We start from the raw sequence: 25994 nt of genomic DNA, 5'->3' as shown, positions 1-25994 counted from the left end.
GGAGTGGGCAAGGGAGAGAAGGAAGTAATAACGGAAGCGAAACAGCGATAAAAGGTTTGTGGACAACTACGCTGCCATGTATATTATAGGCGGTGCATCTATCCTTGTCCTTCATGGCAGAGCCAGTCTTTGTCTGAGGGACGTGAGGTCCTACATAGGTCCAGGTTCACAGGCTTTTTCCCTCTGGATACAGCATTCCTTTCATAGTAACAGGCCAGTAGAGTAGCTGTATTGCTCAAGAGCTGCCACATCTTCAACAAATTGCCATCAGTACCCTGCCACAAGACCATTGCAGTGTCTATATGGCTCAAACCTCCCAACCCAAGGCTTCTACAAATACAGCCTAATCAATCCATCATGTTAGCTCTCCCATGTGTTCTGCTCTGCACCACATTTCAGCAACCTTTCTCAGTGTTCTCCACGGGTAAAATTTCTTTAAAGCCATAAATGCCAGGAAGTGGAAGGAGTTTTTCCTGCTCCTTTTCCACTCCGGGTAACTCTATTGTTATAGTCTTCCTATGCTTGGAGGTACAAGTGGTAACGAGGGCAGGGCAAAAGCAGAATTATTTAAAACTGAGTCTAATTTAGAATTTTAAAGCTCAATTTTATTATATTCAGCCTTTGTACAAAAAAGTGAGGTTAATAATAAGACCTAGAAAAGACAAACACCTTACTCATTGCTAGTCATCAGAAAATAAAGGGGTAAACAAATTCACACAAGCCACGACAAATCAAACTGTCTATTACATCAAACCTTAGGAAGCATTCCTCTTCATATAATCCAGCTATAAGCAGAAAGAAAAGTGCAAAATGCCTCCATGCTTCAACACTCTCCAAGCTTCCCAAACAGAGGCAGTGACTCTGTGAAAGACTCCCCTCAGAAGAGGGAATATGCACAGGACATTCAGAGCTCCATATTGGAAAGTCCTCAAGTAACAAACAAGCAGCAGATGATATTCTTTATTTCTCATTCATATACACAGGGGGATATATAGGTCAAGCTGCTTGCTTCCTTTCATTCTGTGAAAAGCCAACCAGTGTATTTAACGTTACCCAATGGTAAGTTTTATTCTTATCAGAATAAGAATGTAACCAAACAACTCTTGATCAATAAAACTACCACCAGCCTTCACACTTCAAAATGCAGGTTACACTAAACTTGTTTCACCCAATCAGACTATATGACTGGATTTTAAATACTTTTGTTAAAAGCCTCCATCAACCAACACACACCCTTGCCTATCAGTTCCACAGGCTCATCACTCAGAGTGAAAATTCATTACCTCAGTTCTCCTTGCCTGCTTCTCTGAAGCCCATGCATTCATATCAGCCTGTTCTTTAAGTCAAGTTCAGCTCCTGCCAGACTCTTTGTAAGGTTCTTCAACCCACTACAGCAGGAGAAAGCTATTCAGTTGAATACAAAAGCTGGTACCAAGAAGGTGTCAAGTGTCTACAAGCAAGGACAGAGGGCGCAACAATGCCTTTTGAAAGCAGCGAGTTGCTGCTCTTCTACAGTATTTTGACTGCAACCTTGATTTGCAATTTCAGCAAGACTCCTTATCTCAGTCAGCACTCACCTTGCATCATACTCCTGTAGGCTGTGTCTGTGATGGCATAGATATGAGGGGGCATCTCATGTCTCTTTTTGCCTTTGTACATCTCCACTATTTCTTCTGAGTATATGGGCAGGTTCTTGTATGGATTGATTACCACGCAGAACAAGCCTGAGTAGGTCTAGAAAGAGAATGCCCCCATAAATAAATACAGGAATTAAAATTGTTGTATACATGCACATTTTAATAGTACATTAGTACATTTGGAAAACCAAATCAACCAACCAGTCTTTTTCCAAGTGCTTCTTCCAGCGATGCCATGTGGTATGCTTCCCACTAAGAAATATTAGAATCTAAGCAACAGCTGAAGTCATATCAGCTTGACTAGCACTCAACCTTTCCAAGTACACACAGAGCATCAAGTGATACATTAGGCACTTTGATATCAAACTGGCCTGTTCCCCAGCTAATTAACAGTCCACTAGGACTGGCTTTTCTTTCTTTCGAAGTTTGAGTCAGGTGTCCGTTTCATTATATAGGTGGGTTGTATACACATTTTATTATGTTCTGCCTCAAGTTTACCATAGATTTGTCCAATAATTGATCAGCTGCAATGTAATAAAAGACCAAGCAAAATAGTTTCTCAAAGAAAAATAAGACCAATGTGCTCCATAATGATTTTCAAGTCTGCTGAACTAGTCTGAATTCAGTGGTGACCCTGCCCTGAAGAGGAAATTGGATTAGATGGCCTCCTAAAGACCCTTCTAGCCATAACATTTTCATGGTTTATAATGTAATGAGTATAACTAGAACTAAATTCAATACTGCAAGGTCATTCATGTAGTACAGTTCTGAACAAGTCAATATAGAGAATAATTCTAAAGTATCTCATGCTCAAAGAGTCAGCAACATTTGCCAAAGTCTACTTCTAATTAATCTTAAACACTTTATTCATTCATCTTCATCAGCAAACCTCAACTTCTCACTTGGTTTCCACTGGTTTAAATTCCACAGTTCTAATGGAAGACAAATCTCAACATACTTCTTGTGAAAACACTAAGCTTCTTCAAAGAGAAAAAAAATCTACGAGATCTGAATTTCTAAAAAAAAAACCCAAACCACCAACAAACATTTTACTTGCAAAGGGAAAAGGAGGAGCAGAGGCTTCTTAGGTATTTCCTCGATACTCCAAGAATAGCACTCCAAGCTTTGCTCTTGGGGTTTAGAGCTACCCTAGTTCCCGGTCAATTTTAGAGGCAGCTGTTTGAAACATCTGGAGAGGAATAGCTTTCTACAGCATCTCTTAGTGCTACCAGAAGGGAGTACTGTTTTGTAGTTCTTATTTCTATTGCTATCATCTCTTCTATCGTTTGCTCAGTGAAGAGTGCTTCGGAGTGGTAAAGAGTTCTCCACAATGAGTGAAGAGAGTACTTACCCAGATTTAGCCTCTTTAGCTAGATAAAGTAAGGATTAGTCTACAGTGATCAGAAGGGTGAAAATAGCATCTACTGCACAGTTTATGTTCTTATACCCAAATTTTCTACATGCTGGCTTAACGTTAAGTAATCAGCCCGTTCATATGCGGCAGATTCAGATACCCCAGTATAAACGAGCAGGAAGTGCTTCCAGATTTTTTTTTTTAATATTTGAATAGTTTACAGAAAATAATACATCTCTTTCCAAAGTGGGGGACCAAAATTTGGCTAAAAGTCTTTCAGTATAGGACCTCCAGAGTTCCAGAAAGCTAAGTTTCAGTGAGACAATCTAGTCGGGCTAAGTGCTTGAAATGAACAATTTAAGGAGTTTGCAGAAACCACCTTGGCAATCCTAGTTCTTCTTGCCTCAGCCTTAGTTTTTCATCATATCAGACAGTACTTGTACAGCACAGAATAGCAGCTGAAAGACTGGGTCATGCTTCCCTGACCTTCTGACTACGCTAGCAGAAGACAGAATAGGACCAAGAGGCAGAAAGGAGTCAACTCAAGAGTAGCATTTTCAGAGTACATCTTATACTGGCATGGAAGTAACTGACACTGGAGTTAACAGAACTATTAGAAGAGAAATTGGAAGGCTGTCATTTTATCAGAGTTCTGGAAAACAAGTAAACAAAAGCGCTGTAGGCTGCCAGTTCCAGCTGTCTGCAATAGCAACCATCTTGCCTCAAGTCCCATGGCAGCAGTAGCAGGCACACAGCAGTTAAAAGATGCCCTATATAGTCCCTGTTCCCCCCACAACAAAACTAACTCATACCGGAGACAGAAACTACCTCTCATTTGAAGATGTTAATAAAGCTAAACGTCTGTTTGCTGCTTTTGGGAGACTAGAAGTGAGAGCAAAAGAAAAGTGGTGACAAGTACTGTGGTGATATTCCCCAAGCAATGAGAAGTTTCCTTGTCTGTACTTGTGTGACTTTTTATGGCCACGTTCACTGACAAATTAGAATTGTTGCTTTTTAAGTAGAAGTAGTGTAATGAAGCAGTCGTACAGATGAGAGCAGCAGTTTAGAAAATGGAAGACATTAATTTCAATTACAGTGCTGAAGACATGAAGCAGGTATTCAGGAAGAAGCCATTACCTTCTTCCAGCATTCTGGTTGCCAGCAGAAATACCAAAGGGAAATTTCCTTGCAGTATAATGATCTCAGACAGATGTGTGAAGTGATGGTTTTGTCTAATATGGAAAGGTAACTAATCATGGCTGGGAGAGACAACTTAGCGAGAACACTGTCACTACTGCTGGTCAAGCACACTGAGAGTTTTATATAGGAAGCAAGTTGAATTACACTGAGCAGAAGCTGCCAGACCTACCACAAAGAAGACAAGAGTCATCTTCATCTTATTAAAGTACAAGTAAAGACTTATCTGCATAAATCCTTGAATTGAACCCAAGGCTCCAATTTGAAGGCAGAGCTGGCTTTGAAATCTGTTTCAGACATTACTATCTCAAAATAGAATTCTGGCACTACCTTTCACTAAATATTTCAAGTGACACAAGGGCCAAACTGGAACTAGTTTTATTTTTCTAACCAATAAATTAGCTCTAAAGAGCTGAAAGGACTGTTTGCAGCATGGCACAAACCTGACAGCATCAGAAAGTTTACTTGCCAGCAACTGTTACCTTCAGTGAAATAACCAGAACATACAAGGTTGAGTTTTGAGTTTCATACTGAATACAAACAAGGCAGTTCATGTAAGCAACACAGAAGCTGAAAATGATCTTCTGATGAAGCATTCCAAATAGAAGGAGTTAATATGAAAGCCAGCCTGTTAGGAAGTCATCTCAGTGCAGAATCAATCAGCACATGGGAGCAACAAATTGCTGTCAGAGTCAAATTCTTGGTTCTTGAAATGTCTGACACTCCCTGCTCAAAGTTTGTCTGCACCAGCCTCAAGATCTCTCCCTTCCTTTTATAGGATGGGTAGACCAAAAAAAAAAAAGTTAAAAAAAGAGAAAAGAAAAAAAGCCACAAAACCACACAGCCCTACTGGCTAAGGAGAGAGAAAGGATAAGAGTAGAAGAAAATTATTATTATTATGATCTTTCCAGAGACATTTATGCTACAGATACATTGCGTGTACTCTCTTCTTTCAAGAGGATTAATGATCAACTAACAGCCAATGAAAGTATTTTAAGCCTTCACATTAATCTCCTGACTTGCTGAGAACTGCTGACAGGTGAGATCAGTCCATTTCACAAGTGCACAGAAACACAGTTCTGGCAAGACTGAGATTCTGTAATAGAGCATTACTATGCTAGGTTTACTTGGGTGAAGGGTGTGGGGATTTTTTATGCTTCTTACAGTCCAATTACAAGTTTATTACAATTACAGGCTACATCTGAAATTTCAGAGGCTATCGTGCAAGGTATGTTAAACAGCCAATTGCACAGCGTGCAAACTTTGAGATGCTGCAGAATTATTTTTGACAATGTGTTACATAACCTAGCAATGTCTCCTATTATAAAGTGTTAAATGTGATCTTGTACATCCTATTTCATCTTAATACCAAGATTCTTCCCTCCAATAACAGATTTTGACCAACAGTCAAAGTATTTTTTGAGTACACAGAATAACTAACTGCATCAACCTCCAATCACATTGGGTGTCAAAATTTTGACATCAGAAGGTAGGAGTCAGAGTAAATTTATATCAGTTTTTCATCCTTCAGATGTTAATTTCTGCAACAGTTGCCTATACGCCTTCATGCTGCTTCAGAAGAGCAGCAGTCTCAGCAGTAGCCAGAGACAGAGTTTCTAGCCTGTGTTCATGCTCCTTAACTTAGAAGGCAACAGTTCATAACAAAGGTTCGTATCTAAGAGGGATAGCTAGTGTGAATTCCTACTATGTGGTGTCTTAGACACCACCAATCCCTGTTAGGGCAGAATACATCATCTATAGCTTGCCACATAAGACTACTATGTGAAAGACTATATCCCTTTGGCTATGATGAAGTAGTAAGCATTCAAAAAAAACCCCAAACCATACAGATAGATATTGCAGGGAGTTTTTACTTATGTTGTCTTCACCATGTGACAAGACAGGCAGCTTTTGGGTACTGAAAGCATAAAAAGTGATAGTGGGGGAAATCTAGACAGATTTCTTCAAGGATTGCATTAACATGTATGTACGTATGCATATGGAATTTATTTTTAATATATTTTATTTTACATTACTGCTGAGTTTAAGCGTTCTTTGTACGCCTACAGAGTATTAATAACGTAGAGGTTATCATGACCAACAATCTGCTGGCTAAACAGAGGCCACGTGAAGACAAAAACCAGAACAGAATTGAAGAACCAGGTCAAGAAGTTCCATATTCTCCTTCCCCACCTTTCCCTGTTTATTGTTTTTGGCATTCAGTGAAGTAGTTGCTGCATGCTTCATTGGGTATGACTTTTGGTCCCATAAATGGTATCTTTGTCATTCCCAAAGCAGTAAGAAGCAGGAATCTCTGCTCTTGTCTGTTTTGGGGTGGAAAGAAAAGGAAATATTTCCTATCTGTAAGCATATGGAGGCACATACAAGCCTTCTCTAGCAAGCCACTCCAAGATCCAGAATTTTTGTAACACAAAAAGCTTGGCATTAGCATTCTTCCCCATTGACGCTCCACAGAGGAGGAAAAAGCAATTCAGGTGTGAGGTATATTAGGACTGTATTTTTATTATTATTTGGTTCTGTTCAGATCAGACTCTGTCTACCACTTTCCAACTGCTCTCACTTCTTGCTAAGAGGAAGTTAAATGGCATTCAAAACATCCTGCAAACGAAGACATTAAAATGTTAAAGACAGATTTACCACTGCATTCCTTGAAAGTTTCAACATTAACTAGAGGGGGATTGACATAGTTCAGTGAAAAAATTTTAAGTAGACAGAAGAAGCTAAGTCACATGAGAGTTGTGTATAGGGGCAATGAAAGGTTAATACACGCATTTTAGAAGTAAAGTGAGTGCAAAAAGTTTACATACTGTGTGATCAAGAACTCTTACCCAAACAGACAAGATTACTTACGTAGATCAGTCCAGAGTAGTATCTCTCCTTCAGGTTGTGGAGCACAGAAGCCTCATTCAGGCATGTCAGCTCTGCCATATCTTCCACTTTAGAGAATTTGGGGGGGTTCATCTTCTGGATGTCATCCTTATTTACTTTCACTTTCTTCCCATTTTCTGCCAGTTCCACGATGGCTTCATCTCCTACTTCTTCCTTCAGGCTAGCTGCCTCAAACCCATTCTTCTCTGAGGGAACCCATACCAGCTTTTTAGCTGCCCAGTCAGCCTGAGTCAGGGGGTTATTAATGATGTTTTTGTCCACATATAGGTACTTATCTGCATCTCTTTGCGACATTGTGTCTTATAATTGGGGGCCTGCAAAAAGAGAACAAAAAGATATTTTTGAAGCCTCAAGTTTCTCTCACAAATTCCTAGAGGTAGACAGGCACATGTGAAGTACTCGGTCTCAGGTCATCAGAGCATGCCTCTCAGTTCTTTAGTTTCATGTTAGTAAGCACTGGTAAGTTGTCAAACTTCCAATAAGGTCAAGGCTTTGCTTGCCAAGAGGATGAAAAAAACAAACTAGCAAGCAGTTAAAAAAAACCTACAACAAAACACTGACCGTTAAGCATTTGGAAGCCATTATTTGGCAGAAAAGAGAAAGCACATTAAAGTGGCAAGCATCAAAGAATCCGTAAGACATGCTAACACCCATAGCATCAGATATTATGTCAATAACATTCAGGTCAAGATTAGCCCTTCACTGCTGTAGTTGGTAGAGATATTAGCTCAGAAATATTATCATAAATGTTTAATCAACAGTTTTACTTCTTATCTCCTCTTTCTGATAAGCTGCAAATCAAAATACTACAATTTCTTAGAAATTGTTGAGACTGGTATATGGCATACATGATATGCACTTCACTTCTCAAAATCATCATCAGTAATTTGAAGATAGCAGTTAAGATTGACATTAGATACTTTCCATCACTAGCTTAGTAGCAACATCCAGCCCAACAGTTTGTATCTTTCTTCCTAGGCAATGCAAAATACATCCAAGACAGTAACAGAACAAACCTATGGTTGGGAAATTTTACAGCCCAAAATCCTCTACTGGGGTTCTACAAAGCTGTCCTTGGGTAGAGGAGTGTAACACGCCTACGAGAGGCAGATTCAGGCAACATGCTCAGAAAATGGCACCCTTCCGTGTTTCATCAAAAACCAGAACAACTACCACCAGAGATTTTCCAGTTTATAAGGCAGCAATTTTATTGGTGCCATTCAGAATTCCTTTCAATCAGAAGAAAGGACTGCATGCGTCAAGGCTCATTAACCATGTAACAGCAGCCTCTTTACAAGGTCCCATAAACATTACTTCTTGGATCCTTCCTCACAGTACCATTGTCCTCAATGTATGTTTTTCATACCTTGGTTAGAAACTAGAGCTCCTTACTACCAAAAGAAAAGTAAATGAAAATATCAATTCTCATGTTATGGAAGGCTGTCAGGATCCACAGGAATAACTTTTCTGCAGAACATATCTGTATTTACAAACCAGCCCACAAACCAAATAGGTGAATTCTGACTAGACATACAGCAGACAAAAAGGTATTGAGACCAGAACAGAAACTGTTCAACTCTCAAAATATGCATGAGAGCAACAATAGATGTTGAGTCCCAGCATTAGCAAGCAGTGAACGAAGCCAGAAAAACATCAGCTATAATAATGATGGGCACGAATGCCCACACCAGTCATTTGTAAGCATGCAGAGAAATTCCTTTCAACAAATGTATCACTGTAGGTGGTATGCAACTTTGTGCCAGAGACTGTACGGATAGATGTATATTCATGGTCAAAAATTCTTCAGGAAACAAAGAGAAAATTACTCTATAAATAATCGTTTCCTTTAGCCTGAGTTTAAAGTCTTTGCCTTAAGCCTTACAGGATATGCCAAGCAGCTATCCCACACTTTACCTCATCTTTCCTTCCCCCAGGGTCACTGACACTTCCACCTCAGTGGTGATTCCCAGAGCAACTCCTTCTTGCTGGCATCACATTTTTATTGAAAATTGAGATTTTAAGGGGAAAAGGATGACAAAATTTGTTGCAGAAATAAGTTGCAGCATCAGGAGGCTGCCATGAAAAGTCTGAGCTGTCAAGAGAGCTCCAAGCCCAGACTACACAGCTAGCCTGATAGAGAATGTAGGAAATAGAGAAGACTAACAATTGAACAAAAGATATTGAGACTCCGTGGCATTGCAGAATATCATCTGTGGGTTGTGGTCAAAGAGTTAAGAAAAGGGAGTGGAGGGAAGGGGGGGCAGGGAATGAAATGAATATTCAATTGTGTTCAGAGTTGTATCAGGTTTGGCAAGGCAACAGCTGTGCTCTACACTCCATTACACAGTTTCCTGCCTATGCAACTCCCAGAATCTAACCAGTTGCCTTTTTTGGCCATAATCAGGCAGGACAGAGGCAGTGTGCTTCAGCTAAATTCAGTTTCATCATTTCCTGAGGAATCCTGAGTAACCAGCCATCTGAAGCATCCCACACTACACTGAAACATATCCCTCATAATTCTTACTGTTAGCATAAGTGCATTCAATACACCTTGGAGATTTATTCTGGGATAAAGAGTTACTCTTTTTGGACAAGAAAGACGTAAGATCACAAGAAATCTTTCAAGGGGTATCCCCAGGCAGTTCTAGATCTGAAGAGAGCTAAGGGAAGAAAGTAGCTGGAGAGGTTAATCAAATTCCTCTCAGGAGGAGAGCCCTGAAATAAACTCACATATAGCAAGACTGCATTCTTCAGGCAGTAAGAGATCATTCTACAACATCTATGCTTTTTTATTCCCAGGACTGAAAACAACAGCTTTCCCGGTAAGAAGAGAAATAGCCTAGCAAGGCTATTCTAAAATCTCACTAAAGATTAAGTTTTTTGTCAGTGCTACCAGACAGTGAGTAGATTCAAAGACTGCCCACACTTCAAACTTTGAACAGACCTGAAAATTGTGTTATTACTCAGCAGCAAACATTACTTTCTTACTATCACCACTTCAAACTAGTTTTTATTTGCTCCAGAAGAGAATCATCAGGTACTAGTACTAAAAAAAATGGGAGGATCATGCTGAGATAACATGGTATTAGCGCTATTCTCGAGGCTGACTTCTAACCCACAGGGCCTCTAAACTAGCAATACCACAAACCAACCATTAATTTGCCTTCTCCACAAGAACAGTGCCAGAGGAATCAGATTCAGCAAGTTCCATCTCATGGGCTCCAAAACTCATCTTCCTAACACAGCCTGTGTTTTACTGGACGTTTTAAAAACCCCTTCAGTCATCAAGGAACTAAAGTCCAGTGAGCTCTTGCAGCCTTACACCAGCTTACAAAAAATGCAAGTCAACAGCATTTTAGGAACAACTTAGGAAGCAATTTGTTTGCTTAGGAGTTCGCATTTTGGGTGTATATAATTATGTAGGGCAAGGACATTTATCTTTACATGGCTATTGTGCAACTGTCAGACGAGAATACCGTTAACAATATTTCCTCTGATGCAACAGCAGTCTATAGGTAAGAAAACCAAAAAATAAAGAAGGAAAACAGACCATCCTTATTTTGACTTCAAATGCCTCCTTCCTAGTATTGTTTCAAAAAATGAAATGCTACAGTTAAATGCTTCCCTGTTAACCCAGTATGCTCCCTTATCTTGGTTTGTAGCAGTCTGAGGCACAGTCTGGTCAAATGTTGGGGTTTTTTCATTATTTTAGCTGCCAAAAGCTATTCTTTGGCCAGGTAACTAACTACATAGTTGCCATACAGTTACTGATGGAGGCAAAGTAATCTGTACAGTCATGAACAGAATAAAACAAGAATATGCAGTCCAATCTTAAAAAACAAAAGAATCCCTCACATAAATATTTCCCTGCAGATTCTTTTGAGATGAACACATTAAACACTGGCTTAATTTTAAGATGCCATGCATTCCCTTTGAACTAGGCAGAATCACCCCAAACCCTCATTTGAATACAGTCATAAGGATAGAAGTTCGCCTTAGCCTCCTACAATGCCATAGCCTTAAGGCTTGAATTATGAGACACTTCACACACTCCTTGCCCTACTATCAAGGGCTTCCCCAAAACCTGGAAACAAACACCTCATCTGACTTGGAAAAGTCTAAAAGCTGCCTCTGCTGTAAGGTCCCTTCCTTTGGATTGCAGCGTTTCACAACTGCTAAAAGCATAGAACATTATCTGTTTGCAATTTGATTTTCCAGAACTATTTGTATTATCTCCTCCTCCCCAATGTTTACTCTCTCTTGTCAGCAGCCATGGAATTGTTTATGGGACTGAGCCATGCTCAATAAGATGAGCTTGGGCTATGCTAAACTAGTGCGTTAACGGCTGAAGTAGAAATAGAATCAATATATTCAGAAGAGCATTAAAGGTGCCAGTTGAAGCATCACACTTACTAATAAGAACTGGAACACTATCTAGGCAAGCAAAGCACTTCTACTTTGAGTTATCTGAACTGCCATTAAAGTAGGGATCGCCACACTGTTCTTTTTAGGCTTCAGCCTCATTATTAGCAAAGATGCATTACTATAGACAGCTTTAATCACAAACCACTCCGTACTTTAAAGGGACGGGTGGACAAGGTGCTGAGGGGCACGGTTTAGTGTTTGAAAGGAATGGTTGGACTCAATGATCTGGTGGGTCTTTTCCAACCTGGTGATTCTGTGATTTACCAAATTATGAGAAGTTTATGTCATACTGGGCTACAGGGAACATAAAACAGCCAGAGAAGTGTACTGCCTATTTCTGATTCAGATCACCACTTCAGAACTTTGCAGTAAGACTGAGCCTGAATAAAAAGGGACACATGTAGGTAATTACCAGAACTCTTCTTCTGCTTCATAGCCATCAGCAAGGCACCGTTTCTTTGGTTTCACATGAAATGATGCCCCCTTCATGGTCTGGCTAGTGGCATTTACACTAGCAGTGTAAAAGGAACTATTTTAAAGATCAGGATGACAAAAAGCATGAAATAGCAAGCACCTACAGACTAAAACCAGTTAATTCCCTCTGATTATAAAGTTCACATCTTGGAAGTATTTCAGGAACACGGTTCTCATGCCATTTTCCAAACTGGCTTACCTTTAGCAGATTGTGTGAGAACGGCATACAAGACAAAAAAAACCTTTCACAGAGCACAAGGAATATACACCATTTCCACAGCCAAGACACTAAAAAATTACAGTGCTAGTGGTCACTTACAGTCCCATTTCAGTTACTACTAAATTGTCCTCATTGAAGAGACGTGATTCCCTGGTAATGCACAGCATTTAAAAAATAATCTGACTTTGAGAAGAAGCTAATGATTCAACTGAGTTTGGTCAGTACATTCATATGATGGGAATCCTTAAGCGTACAATCATAACAGCTAATTCTTGCATTATTTTTGCAAACTCAGCTATTTCACTTTCCCCAGCCAGCTGAATACAGTTCATCAACTCACCAGAAACAGTTGAATTAAGTGCAGCAAGAAAGCACAGTAAGTAGACTTTAGTGGCCAGACTGTCTACAGTGACCATAAACTGACAACGTTAAAAAACAAAACCTAACTCACCGTAAAAAGCTCCCTATGATTCCCTTGTATTCACTAAGAAACTGTTCAGACTTCACCTGTTTAGGACATACAAGGCCAACACTCACAGCTCCAGGTGCCAGGATATTTATGGGAAAGAAAACTGCGAAGTTTGCTAGTACAAATTGCTCCAATTTGTAAGTAATACCTATATTAAAAAAAAACAAAATTAAGTCTGAACCACTAAGGGTGAGAAATGAATTGCAGGGGGGAGGGGCAGAGGAAGAGAATGAAAAAAGCTGGCAGGAAGCTGAACTGATGGACTGGTTATATCTGCTTGTTTCAAAAGTTCAGTATATTGTGACACACCAGTGCCTGATGCTTCAAACTGAACAAGAATCATCAGTTATCCCACTAGAGAACACAACATCAGGCAAGTGCACTAATTTGCAATTAATACTCCCTCACAGAGAGCCCCCTGAGCTGAAGGCATTCAACTACACTTGCTCATCTTGTTCAGAAGGCTGCGCTGCCACGCAAACACATTTCTAATTTAGCGTTATTCAGGATTCATAATGACTGCTTTAAGCTTACTGTAGTTCACTGCTTTCCTCTCTAGTCAGTCTGACGCACACAATACATTGTTGAAAGATTTATTTCACAACTGGAATGCAGTTCGCTGGCAATTATTGTTGCATATTCTGTTTGACTGTAGTGCTGCCCAGACTTGCCAGCTACCATTGTTTATTACTGTAAGTTAAACTCAAGGTATAGCAAGTAAAGTGCCTTCTCTGTATGCACAGGGCTCCAAGAATCAAGAAGGAAGAATCCAATTACCCAAGACATAAATGATATGTGTATTATCTCCCTTAGCAAGTTTGTGATATCTCCCTTAGCAAGTTTGTGGATGACACTAAGCCGGGTGAAAGTGTCGATCTGCTGGAGGGTAGGGAGGCTCTGCAAAGGGATCTGGACAGGCTGGACCGCTGGGCTGAGACCAATGGCATGAGGTTTAACAAGGCCAAATGCCGGGTCCTGCACTTGGGGCACAACAACCCTGAGCAGCTACAGACTAGGAGAAGTCGGGTTGGAGAGCTGCCTGGAGGAGAGGGACCTGGGGGTGTTGATTGACAGCCGACTGAACATGAGCCAGCAGTGTGCCCAGGTGGCCAAGAAGGCCAATGGCATCTTGGCTTGTATCAGAAACAGCGTGACCAGCAGGTCCAGGGAGGTTATTCTCCCTCTGTATTCTGCACTGGTGAGACCACACCTCAAATACTGTGTTCAGTTCTGGGCCCCTCACCACAAGAAGGACGTTGAGGCTCTGGAGCGAGTCCAGAGAAGAGCAATGAAGCTGGTGAAGGGGCTGGAAAACAGGCCTTATGAGGAACGGCTGAGAGAGCTGGGGTTGTTTAGCCTGGAGAAGAGGAGGCTGAGGGGAGACCTCATTGCTCTCTACAACTACCTGAAAGGAGGTTGTGGAGAGGAGGGTGATGGCCTCTTCTCCCAAGTGACAGGGGACAGGACAAGAGGGAATGGCCTCAAGCTCTGCCAGGGGAGGTTTAGGCTTGACATTAGGAAAAAATTTTTCACAGAAAGGGTCACTGGGCACTGGAACAGGCTGCCCAGGGAGGTGGTTGATTCACCTTCCCTGGAGGGCTTTAAGGGACCGGTGGACGAGGTGCTGAGGGGCATGGTTTAGTGTTTGATAGGAATGGTTGGACTCGATGAGCCGGTGGGTCTCTTCCAACCTGGTTATTCTATGGTTCTATGATTCTATGATTACACAAAAGTGATCTACTGATCAGGCCACACGTAAGACAGAAGAAAGTAGTTGAAAGGAATTCTGTATGTTCCAGGTGGCCAAAGGTACCTGGCACGTATCCTCAGAACAACAACCACGGAATAAATGTTTCTCCATTTCTGTGGTGTCCAGCCCCCTTCACCAGCTGTCAAGCACCACTTTCTGGTATGTGTGAACCAGCACTTGCATATCCGACTGTAACAGCTGACACAGGAGGTTTGCTCTGTGAAGCCTGGACTTTCCATGGCAAATTGCAAAGGTCACAAAGTCATTTACAAGTAGGACACTGTCCTTACATGCCACTTAGTAGTCACCTTTCATTTCCAGTAGGTTCAAATGAAAGGCAAGACTGGGAGAACAGAAGCTACAAGCACAGCCCATGCAGTTGGAACGAATTAATGCCAATCTGAAAAGGCCAGTTTTGGGTACCAAATCCAGGACAAGGCAGGCTTCACCACGGGCTACACAAGCCCAGAAACAATCTCAGGCAACCACACTGTGTATTGCAAAGATATTAACCACTGTAGGTTATGTACAAATATGGCCAGGCATAGTTTCCCTAATGCTAGGGAGGGTAAGCTTACCTCTATTTTAATTGCACCTTCCCAGTTCAGTGAGACACAAAGACACATTACTATGTACATGGCACCAATAAAGTTAATCAGTTCTGTGAAGCCTGTGCACATTGTTTAAGCACACTAAACACTGGTTTAGGGAGGGGGAGGGTAGCCTTCTGTTGATTTCAAGTCCGGTCTTTAGCATGACAAAGCTAGGCTGGCTGCCACCCAACCCCATTCACTTTGAATAAATATTCAAAGTTTACAATCCTGCATAATGCACTTTCTGCAACTGTTGTTTCTCATTAGTGCGTGTACAGTACATGCCTTCTCAGCAGAGGAGAGAATTCCTCTTCCAGAGACAGTGTGCCCACAAGGAAAACATTCCAGGGGGAGAACACATTCTTTGTGACCACTCAGCACAGTAATCCCACTTAAGGAGACAGCTGTAGTTCAGAAAACTACAGCCCATCCCTGCTGTTCAAGCTGTTTTGCTGGAAGACTTGTTTTCAGGAGGCATAACGGCCTGCAAAAGTTCTGATCAGGCATGCAGAATTCCCTACGGACATTGCATGAGACAGGGAGGAAAAGCTTGGAAAGTTTCAGCCTGTCCTCGTTGTCTCAGGGTCACTTTGCATCCCTTCCTAATATTCTGATTTAAGGCTAAAAAGATACCTGCCAAGAACTCTCTGGGGCACTGAAGTGTAAGGCAGCTCTTGCAATATGCAGTTATATATCAATTAGCACCCTCCATCATCTTTGTCAAGTCCAGGTTTCATTTCACTGCAAGAGGGAACAAGGAATAAACCAATTATACCTAAATCCAGAGAAAAAAGTAACAGTTCTATATTTAGCATGTATGTGGCTAGAGTCCTCTTACAGGAGCAATTATTCTTGCTTATGTTAACTGAGAACTTGCTTTGATCTCATCATCAGCTCATACTGGAAAGAACCAAGAGTCAATGCAAATACTTCTGGCAAACAATTGTGAAAAAAAAAAAGGCTATTTTTCAATTGCAGCAGGGAACCACATTTTTCTGGGCCCTTACAAGTCAATCTATTGTGCCAAACTATGACTGTGTACAAACAGCCTTCTGCTGTATCTCATATTTTTATTCCTGTTTCAAATAGTTCTGCTTTACCATTAACAGCAGCTATGGGGGTGGCAGGCAAAAACCGACAGAAGTCTACCACTTCTACAGGGCCCAAGTTTGATTCTCAACACTTCTAGCTACACACAGGGATTCATCAAGGGAACCTACCTCTGTTTATGAAGGTGATAGGGTGGAAAACTGGTTGGATGGCTGGGCCCGAAGAGTTGTGGTAAATGGAGTTAACTCCAGCTCAAGGCCAATCACAAGTGGGGTTCCCCAGGGCTCAGTGCTGGGTCAAGTTCTGTTCAATGTCTTTATCAATGACCAGAATGAAGGCATTGAGTGCACCCTTAGCAAGTTTGCAGACAACACTTAGCTGGGAGGAAATGTCAATCCGCTGGAGGGTAGGGAGGCTCTGCAAAGGGATCTGGACAGGCTGGACTGCTGGGCTGAGACCAATGGCATGAGGTTTAACAAGGCCAGATGCCGGGTCCTGCACTTGGGGCACAACAACCCTGTGCAGTGCTACAGACTAGGAGAAGTCTGTCTAGAAAGCTGCCTGGAGGAGAAGGACCTGGAGGTGTTGATTGACAGCCGACTGAACATGAGCCAGCAGTGTGCCCAGGTGGCCAAGAAGGCCAATGGCATCTTGGCTTGTATCAGAAACGACGTGGCCAGCAAGTCCAGGGAGGTTATTCTCCCTCTGTATTCTGCACTGGTGAGACCACACCTCAAATACTGTGTTCGGTTCTGGGCCTCTCACCACAAGAAGGATGTTGAGGCTCTGGAGCAAGTCCAGAAAAGAGCAACAAAGCTGGTGAAGGGGCTGGAAAACAGGCCTTATGAGGAACAGCTGAGAGAGCTGGGGTTGTTTAGCCTGGAGAAGAGGAGGCTGAGGGGAGACCTTATTGCTCTCTACAACTACCTGAAAGGAGGTTGTAGAGAGGAGGGAGCTGGCCTCTTCTCCCAAGTGACAGGGGACAGGACAAGAGGGAATGGCCTCAAGCTCTGCCAGGGGAGGTTCAGGCTGGACATCAGAAAAAAATTTTTCACAGAAAGGGTCACTGGGCACTGGAACAGGCTGCCCAGGGAGGTGGTTGATTCACCTTCCCTGGAGGGCTTTAAGGGACCGGTGGACGAGGTGCTGAGGGGCATGGTTTAGTGACTGATAGGAATGGTTGGACTCGATGATCCAGTGGGTCTTTTCCAACCTAGTGATTCTATGATTCTATGATCTTGCAGGTGGGGGCAGAAGAAGAATAACATTAACTCCTATGCTGAAGGAAAAGCTATGCAGCCTTAAGCTCTACAATGCATGAGGAGGCCACGTTGAAAACAACTTCCCGGGCCATAAATATTAAGCTCAAGATGGTCTGGAAAAACTTTGAAACATCCCAATTGCAACATTTCCCTATTGCATTCAAGGTCACGTACAGCTTTGGGCTCCTTATTTAGCTATCTGTTATAACCAATGTTCTGGAGAAAGTCCTCAGTGCAACAGAGCACACAAGGAACACTTGCCTGGTCTGTACACCTTAGCCTCATGCTCATTTTCTGATTAGCTTGTTCCTTTCCTGACCTATGCTGTCCTCCCTAAACGATAAATATGTCAGTCTCTAAAAAGGAACATCATTAGGCATCTCTTATTTTAGAATTTACCCAATCATGCCCTCCTGTCTTTATCACCTGAAGCACTGACTTGAGTATTAAAGAAGAAAGGCCTCATCTTTCAATCAGAAATAAGTAAAGCCAAGGGCACTTCAAGTTGGAAACTAGCCTGAACTGTTACAACCATGGCTATATGGCATATAACATTTTCTCTATTCTGGTAGAGGAAATTTTTTTTTCATTTCTGACAGAAGACTGACAATCTATGACACTCCACAGTCCCAATAAGAAGAGGCAAATATAATTTGGAAGGATCAAAAAAACCATGAGGAAATACTGACCACAGAGTAACACAACTGTTTCATGTGTTTCCACCATAGTTTACAACATTTTCCACAACCACACACACCACAGTGTGACCAGAGCAGTTGTGGATGCCCCATTCCTGGAGGTGTTCAAGGCCATGTTGGATGAGGTTTTGAATAACCTGATCCAGTGAGAGGTGTCCCTGACCATTGTACAGGGGGTTGGAACTGGATGATCTTTAAGGTCCCTTCCAACCTAACCCATTCTATGATTCTATGCTCTTCTCCTTATCTACACAAGCAGGAGCTGAACCATTACGACAGGTGTACTTTTTCCTGATAGAATTAGTATAATACAGTGTGGCAATATTTCTCAGTTAAATCTACATCAAGTTTTTAGAGCATTAAAAGAACTAAAATTTTCTGAACTCTCATTGTTCCGCACATTAGGAAGAAACTTAGAAATTGCCATCTAAAAAGATTAACTCCCACTGTGTGGAGGAAGAAGATAAACTGACTCTGCCCATGTATATGCCAGGGCTACGCAGACAATATGTAGATACCCAATTTTTAGGAGTTAAACCAGTTCGTTTAATAAATTGGCAATTCCATTTTTAAAGAAAAATTATGACTAATACATCTTCCTCATCACATTCCTGTGTTCTTGTTTTACATTTCCCATCATATACTGCATTAAATTGCAGGCTCAAGTTCATCTACACAAAACTTGGACTTGGGAAGGGCCACTAAAACAATTCAGAATAATTTGCTGTGTCATGAAAGGTCAAAGACTTTAGTATCTGCTATAAACATTTATACTGCAATTTAAGCCAGACGATAAAAACTAAGTGAACTGGTTTAAGTCATAAACCCTAAGTCACAGTTTAAAGCACTCTTGTGCCTGTAGAGACATCTGATTTTCTATTTATGCTTCTCTACAACAGAAAGTTCCCTTTATCAGTACGCGGGCACTTCCATTTGAAACACAACAGTTTCAAGGATTCAGTTATTTAATTACTGTGGTCTGCCATATACCTCCAAACATAGTCCTATATCCATCTATTTAAACAATTCTGTAAAGTCTGAATACATTAAACTTGAAGTCAAAAAGAGAGAAAAACATCTCTTTCTCTGAACAACAGAAAAGCATTTAAACAACAACTATGAATAATAAAATATATTAAGTGGGAGTCTACTAAAAAAATAAAATTCCATTAACAAAAAAAACGTTCTTGGACTACAAGTAAAAAGTAACTAAAACTGTTTCCTAGTTAGTGATCTGCAATCAGCAATTTATGAATTAAATTGCCTGTTTCTGTATACCTTCATCTCAAATACACCCCTTCTGATCTGTTCCACTCCTCGAACAGAGTAAAACACACAGCCAACCACCCCCCTCAAAAAAAAGAAGAGAAAAAAAAAACCAAAGAAAAATGGCAATACCTTCCCCTACACTTTAGATTATGAATGACACGGCCAAAACGGAAGCCAGAGACTATTTTTCTTCATCAACATAAAAAACCCTGTCAAAAGTCAATTTACATCATCGGCCAAGTAGTTCCAAGTGCTTAGCCAGGAACTTTCTCATCCAGTTCATTGGTCTGACTTTAGATTTACATTCAGTATTTGTCGCCAACTTCTTACATTAGTTCAAATATGCCCAAGTCCTATGACAGACTATCAATTTAAGAAAAAGAAACACTACTGATGAAAATTAATTTGTACTCATACTTTTCCCAAAATAATTGATTTTATTGATTCAGAGCACAGCAAGACTAGAATCTTTTGCACTAAATGGCAAGCAGTCCTAGAGTGTAACAGTCCCTGCCAAAAAGATTACTGACTGAAAATTTACTTACAAACCTATACAGTACTTGCTCTAAGCCACATTCGGAGAAAAAGACAGAAGCCATTGAGGTTAAATATTGAAATTTTGTAGTGGCTTATTTCAGTGTTTCAATTTTTTTTTCTTGGATATTTAAATTTACTTGGATATTTAAATTAAGCACATGAGTGAAAAAAGCTGGATTGAATGTTAGCCACAATCAACTTTAACCAAAGTCAAATCTACAGCACCTCCAAGCTTGACTAAATAAGCCTAAATTCAAGTAAACTAGTGAAGTCTTGACCTTAAGAGAAAAAAACAGATGAAGGTACTCTCACCACTACAGACCATAAAAATGGAAGTAAACTATTACAAGAGCATGCTTACAATCTTAAGAATTTAAACAGGAAGCTGCCCAACAGGAAAAAAAAATTCTGACTGCACAGGACTGTCAAAGTCAAGCTGTAAAATTTCTCTAAGCCTCTTTTCTTACAAGTTTGAATGCCTACTTTGCTTTCATTCTAATCAGAACTCCAGTTCTGTGTTGAGGCATATATCACAATAGATTTCCTGCCGAGACTCATTAAAATGGTAGTTCTTGATGAATAGAAGTATTCATCAGTTAAGGAGACTTTATGATCCAGACTTCCAAGTTAGATTTCCCTCAACATATATTAGTTGTTAGCTGGAGTTTACTGGAATCACTGATCCATGTGGTTTTATTTACTGCTCTCTGTAGAGTCAGTATACATGTGTTAGGAGAAACTTAAAATTTCTAGTCATGGAGACAAGCAGAATCCAAACCCTGTGTACAAAACTCTAGAGGCATAAATTTCATTAAGAGGTCACAGAGTCAAACCACAGTATGCAGAGTTATATTTCATTATACCTCTCTGCATCCAACAGCAATACATTTGTAATACTTCTTACAGAAGTAATCTGCAGTGGACAAGTATACTAGATAAATTTTACAGTTTCCACTTAGCTGTGTTTAAAAAGGACGTGATTTAGAAGTACTAGCTCCCTAAGTATCGTAGAACAAAATCAATCCCACTTCCATCAACGGAAAACCATAGACACTATTATTTCTTTAGACTTTTTAGGATGCTCAGAAAGGCAACATATTGCCCTGAACAGTAACAAGCCAAAGGGCCACTAACTGAAAAGAGGGACTGGTCCATTACGCTGATCATGACTGGACTGGAGTGAGGTCAGATGATGTTAAGCCACTACAGTAGCCTAGGATTGCGAGACGAATCAGTGTTGAGATTATTACTTCAAGCATTCAGAACAAGTTCCCACAGCCACTAAAAAAAACAAAAAGTGAAGTGGATAAACCATAATTAAGATGAACTTGTAAATTGATGCATTTCATTTAGTTGGACAACACCCATTTGCATTAGCTTCCAGGGCAGAAGTTGCATTTGTATTTTCATTTCATCATACTCTCTTTAAATCAGGTTGCTAGTTTCCATTTCTTTCTACTAGGAAACTCAATTAGAACCACGGTGTGCTTAAATTGAAAAGAAATTTAAGGTACAAGGTCACCAAGCCACCATTAAGCTAGAGCAATTGCCAGCACAAACAATGCTGCTGTAGGCAATCCTATGCCATTACAGTTTCGTTCCAACCCGCAGAAGACTTAATGTCGGGCACACTATTTCTCTACTTAACATGCAAACAGCTATGCCTCAATTATAAACTAAGAAAACAAAGACTAACAAGACATTTATATGAGAAATCAAAGATGAAAATGGATGTTAGAGGGCACCAAGTGTATTACCAAGTCAAACAAACAAAACCATATTAAATCACTCACTTAGGATTAAAGTTTTGGACACCTTTTAGCAGATGCACACGCTAACTCTGGGCCTCTAAAATACACTTTAGTCATCAGTTAGCTTCAGCACGTTACCCAATAGCCTGTAGTTGCCACGCAAGAGAACAGATGTAGTACACAGGGGTGGGGATGAGAGAACCTTAGCTTTGACTTCCCCTTTCGATAAACTTTGCAATAACTGGATGGGTTCCTGTACCTCCAGTGGGTCCACTTGTAATCTTACCCTATTGTAGTCGCACCGATTCATAAGTGGCATAAATCTAGGCAAGACACACACCTAGAGATGGGGGCAGAAGCAGGAGATTCAGCAGAATCACCTCTGAAATCACAATACCTGCTGACATGTGCCCTGTCCCATCTGTTTGTTACCCTGGAGATTAACAAAACAAAACTTGAATTTTGGGGCACAGACAGACTACTTTAATCTTCCAGTACAACTGAAGTGTATTTCATGTAGTTAGCAGCTGTGCTGATATACACACACTCCCTTGGACTTCCACATGAACAGACTACGTGAACAGTCTGCAAGAGGACCAACCTCTATTAGTTATTACAAACACTTAGTACATTTATTTTTAAATATCTGCCAGATAATAATGATTCAAATATCCAAAACACTTTGTTGCAGTGGTAAAAGTAACTCTCAGCATTTGCAGCAGAAATATTTGCAGTGCCAAGTACTGCTGCAAAGAGATTTAAGCACTTGTGGCATTTGACTCCAGTGCAGTTTCCAATTCATCTTTGAGTATTACAGCTACCACCCGCTACACGGTTTGAAAACTCTCCAATGTTTTTCATAATACATGCTGAACAACACAGATTATTTCAGCCTCCTAAGTGAGAAATTCTTCTAGTCTCTTTCTTACAACTTTACCAGATCAGTAATTCTATTCTTCTTTTTTAAACTATTATTTTTACTCATTCTGTACTGATTCACTTAAAGGACTATGGTCTAACTCTCAGTCGACACCCACTCTTCTGGGACAGACAGAACCTGACCATTTAGTTTTCCTGTTCATACAGAAACAGACACATGTTGCCCAGCAGAATGAAATTTGAGGTCTGTCACTTCTCCCGAGAACTTCCAAAATCAGATCGGCTATGCAAGTCAAGCATCCAAGACGTGACACCGTATTACAAAAGGAACCACATAACTCACCAGCTTGGTGCTGCTTATATGCACTTGGAGGCTCCAGGTGCGTAAATATGAGAAGTTCAGACCCTCATTTCCATCCAGGACCAGCAACTTTGCAGCTATCTTAGAATTACTGAAAATATGTCCTGTTCACCTCCAGACAGACAGTGTACATACTATGAACAAGAGCAACAAATAAAGCTATCAAGAAGGATAATGTGTCAATTTAAATGGCTCCACCTGACATGGAGCTTCACGGAACCACTGCGCGATTTCACTCTAGTTATTTTTACAAGGTCAGATTAGCAGCACAATCTCATGTTTGTACAGTTTTGGCAATTGTGGTTAACAACTTCAAAACTGTTTTGTGCTAAAGGCAACTCTATTTATATTTATCAATTGCTTCCCCCTCATTACAACTTTCCAGTTAACAAAAACATTTGCTTATCTCATATAAACTTCAGGAGAGCGCACTACAGTTGCAGACAGTGCAACTATGAGTCAATATACATCTGCACCGTGATTTGCCATTTTTACTGGAATGCCGTGGATAAGTGATCTTAGTCACATTGCTACCTAGTGACTAATTTCAAAACCATCTTTACACAAGCAGTAACTGATCAGAACACTGTTAAAACTTTACTGTATCTAGCATTACAGACAAGAGATGTACATCAGACTTAGGGATGTGTAATTTACTCTTTCAAGCCGTGGTTCAACAGCTTCTATGCAAATTAACTTATATTTCTTTATAGTGTAGGGCAGAGGCACACAAATCAGTTTACAGGCCAAAGTCCATCTACTACAATATCACCGCAAGTTGAAGCACAAATTTCTTCTGTTTAGGACAGCCCTGCTCACACGGAAAAAAGCTTAGGTTCATAGTCCGTTCTGACAGAGTGCAGCCCACAACATGATAGAATCATAGAAAGTCCTGAGTTTGAAGGGACCGACAAGGATCATCGAGTCCAACTTCTGACCACAACACAGGATACAGAAGAAAAACCTGTGGAAGAAGGAAGACGAAAAGTGCAAACAGTGCTTTAAAAGGAAAAAACGAAGAAGGAAAGGAACTATAAAGAGGAGGGGGAAAAAAGGGAATTTAACAGCCACTACATGAAGAGCTTCCCAATCAACACCGTATACTTCTGAAAAAGTAGATGAGAAACACATTATTGCTTTAAAACCCATCGCACCCTGTGTTTAAGCAAATTAGGAACAATCCTTATCGAACCCACTGGGTACACACCACCCTGGGGAGCTATGAAACTTGCTATTTTCCACACCTACCAAGAGGCAGGTTAGTAATGATACCACTAAAAGCCGGAAAACTTCTCCTCCTCGGTCGGAGGTGATGCCTGAAAGCCGGAGCTATCTGCGAGAGTTTTTTTTTTTTTCCACTGCAAGCTTCATCTTGCCCTGTCACTCCCTCCTCCCTCTCTCCTGCTTCACCGCTCAGACCAAACCGAACGAGGAAGTCGAGATGTGAGGGCGGAAGCCAAGCCCAGTGCAATGTCTGCAGGAGGATTGTCAGCCTCTGACTCAGGCTGCAGCCCTGACAGCTGCCAAACGGCCCCATTTTCCCTCGCCCGTTACTTCCAAAGGATGGACACTCCAAAGAAGAGCGGGGAAGCGGTGGCGGGGAGGGAAAGAAACGCACTGGAGGGAAGGGAGCGAGGACGGTCCGGTGGAAAAGAGCGGGAATAACACCACCCTACCTCCGAGAAAGCCAGGGAACAGGGCGTGGAGGGAGGAGAGAGGCAACTCCCTGGGCACAAGGCAACCGTGCGGCGGGCGGCACGGCACCATGAGGGAGAAGGGGAGCAGGGGGTCGGAGGAGAAGGGGGGACGGGGGTCGAGGAAGATGGGGGACGGGGGTCGGAGGAGAAGGGGGGACGGGGGTCGAGGAAGAAGGGGGGACGGGGGTCGAGGAAGAAGGGGGGACGGGGGTCGAGGAAGAAGGGGGAGTAAAAGAAGGAGAAGGGGTCGAGGAAGAAGAAGAAGGGGTCGAGGAAGAAGAAGAAGGGGTCGAGGAAGAAGAAGAAGAAGAAGGGGTCGAGGAAGAAGAAGGGGTCGAGGAAGAAGAAGGGGTCGAGGAAGAAGAAGGGGTCGAGGAAGAAGAAGGGGTCGAGGAAGAAGAAGGGGTCGAGGAAGAAGAAGAAGAAGGGGTCGAGGAAGAAGAAGAAGGGGTCGAGGAAGAAGAAGAAGAAGGGGTCGAGGAAGAAGAAGAAGAAGGGGTCGAGGAAGAAGAAGGGGTCGAGGAAGAAGGGGAGACAAGGAAGAAAGGGGGGTCGAGGGAGAAGAAGAGGGGGGGACGAGGAAGAGGAAGGTTGGATGGGGAAAAAGGGGAACGGGGAGCACCTGGGGGGCGCCGCGGGGCAACGGGAGAGCGGCACCGTCTCGCCCGGCGGGACAAAGAGGCGCGAAACCTGTGAGAGGGGAGGGGAGAAAGGACGAACCGGGGCCACCCGCGCCCACCCCACCGGCTTCACCTGAGCCCGGCTTCGGCGGAGGGAGGGAAGGAGGGAAGCAATCGCCGCGGCGGCGGCTGCGCTCCTCGCGGCGAGAGACAGGAGTCCTCACGCTACCGGCTCCTCCTGCGGGCACCGCGACCGCCTCCCGCTCACCGGCACCGCCAGGCGCCCGCCGGCAGCAGCCCCGCCCCCGCCAGCCCCGCCGGCCAATGGCAGCGCGGCATGCGCGGAACTGACGGCCCGGCCCCGCCCCCTCGCCGCCGCGCCGGCCAATGGCAGCGCGGAATGTGGAGAACTGACGGCCAGAGCCCCGCCCCCTCCCGCCGCGCCGGCCAATGGCAACGCGGGATGCGGAGAACTGACAGCCAGAGCCCCTCCCCCTCACCGCCCCGCCAGCCAATGGCAGCGGGGCATGCGGAGAATGGACGGCCGACACCCCGCCCCCTCGCTGTCCCACCAGCCAATGGCAGCGCAGGATGGGCTAGTCCCGCCCCCTCGCCGCCCCGAGAGCCAATGGCAGCGCGGGATGTGCAGAACTGACGGCCACGGCCGCCAATAGGATCCGGCCGCAGGGCGCGGCTTGAGGAAGCGGCGAGCCGCGGAGGGAGGGCCGCGGGCCGCGCGGGGCCCCGCCCCGAGGCCGCTGCGGGCCGGGGTGTGGGGCCGCTCGTCGTGCGGGACCGTGCCGGAAGCCATGCAGTCAGCGAATGGTCTGGGTTAGAAGCG

The 25994-nt window shown here is 42.5% G+C and overlaps 1 protein-coding gene across 1 annotated transcript in view; it reads right to left on the bottom strand.

The window, feature by feature from the left end:
- The window catches only part of MYH9 (myosin heavy chain 9), a 74431-nt gene extending 49001 nt beyond the window's left edge, over positions 1-25430 (bottom strand). Inside the window, exons 1-3 of the mRNA XM_069856649.1 lie at positions 25287-25430; positions 7060-7412; positions 1578-1734 (exon numbers count right to left, since the gene is read on the bottom strand). Coding sequence (XP_069712750.1) covers positions 1578-1734; positions 7060-7392 — 490 coding nt within the window. The 5' untranslated portion in view covers positions 7393-7412; positions 25287-25430. The remainder of the gene's footprint in view (positions 1-1577; positions 1735-7059; positions 7413-25286) is intronic.
- Between the last annotated feature and the right edge of the window lie 564 nt (positions 25431-25994).

Source organism: Phaenicophaeus curvirostris, chromosome 1 (assembly GCF_032191515.1).
Source record: "Phaenicophaeus curvirostris isolate KB17595 chromosome 1, BPBGC_Pcur_1.0, whole genome shotgun sequence".
Taxonomy (NCBI): domain Eukaryota; kingdom Metazoa; phylum Chordata; class Aves; order Cuculiformes; family Cuculidae; genus Phaenicophaeus; species Phaenicophaeus curvirostris.
Note: the sequence above shows the minus strand (reverse complement) of the source record. Positions and strands in the feature narration are given on the sequence as shown.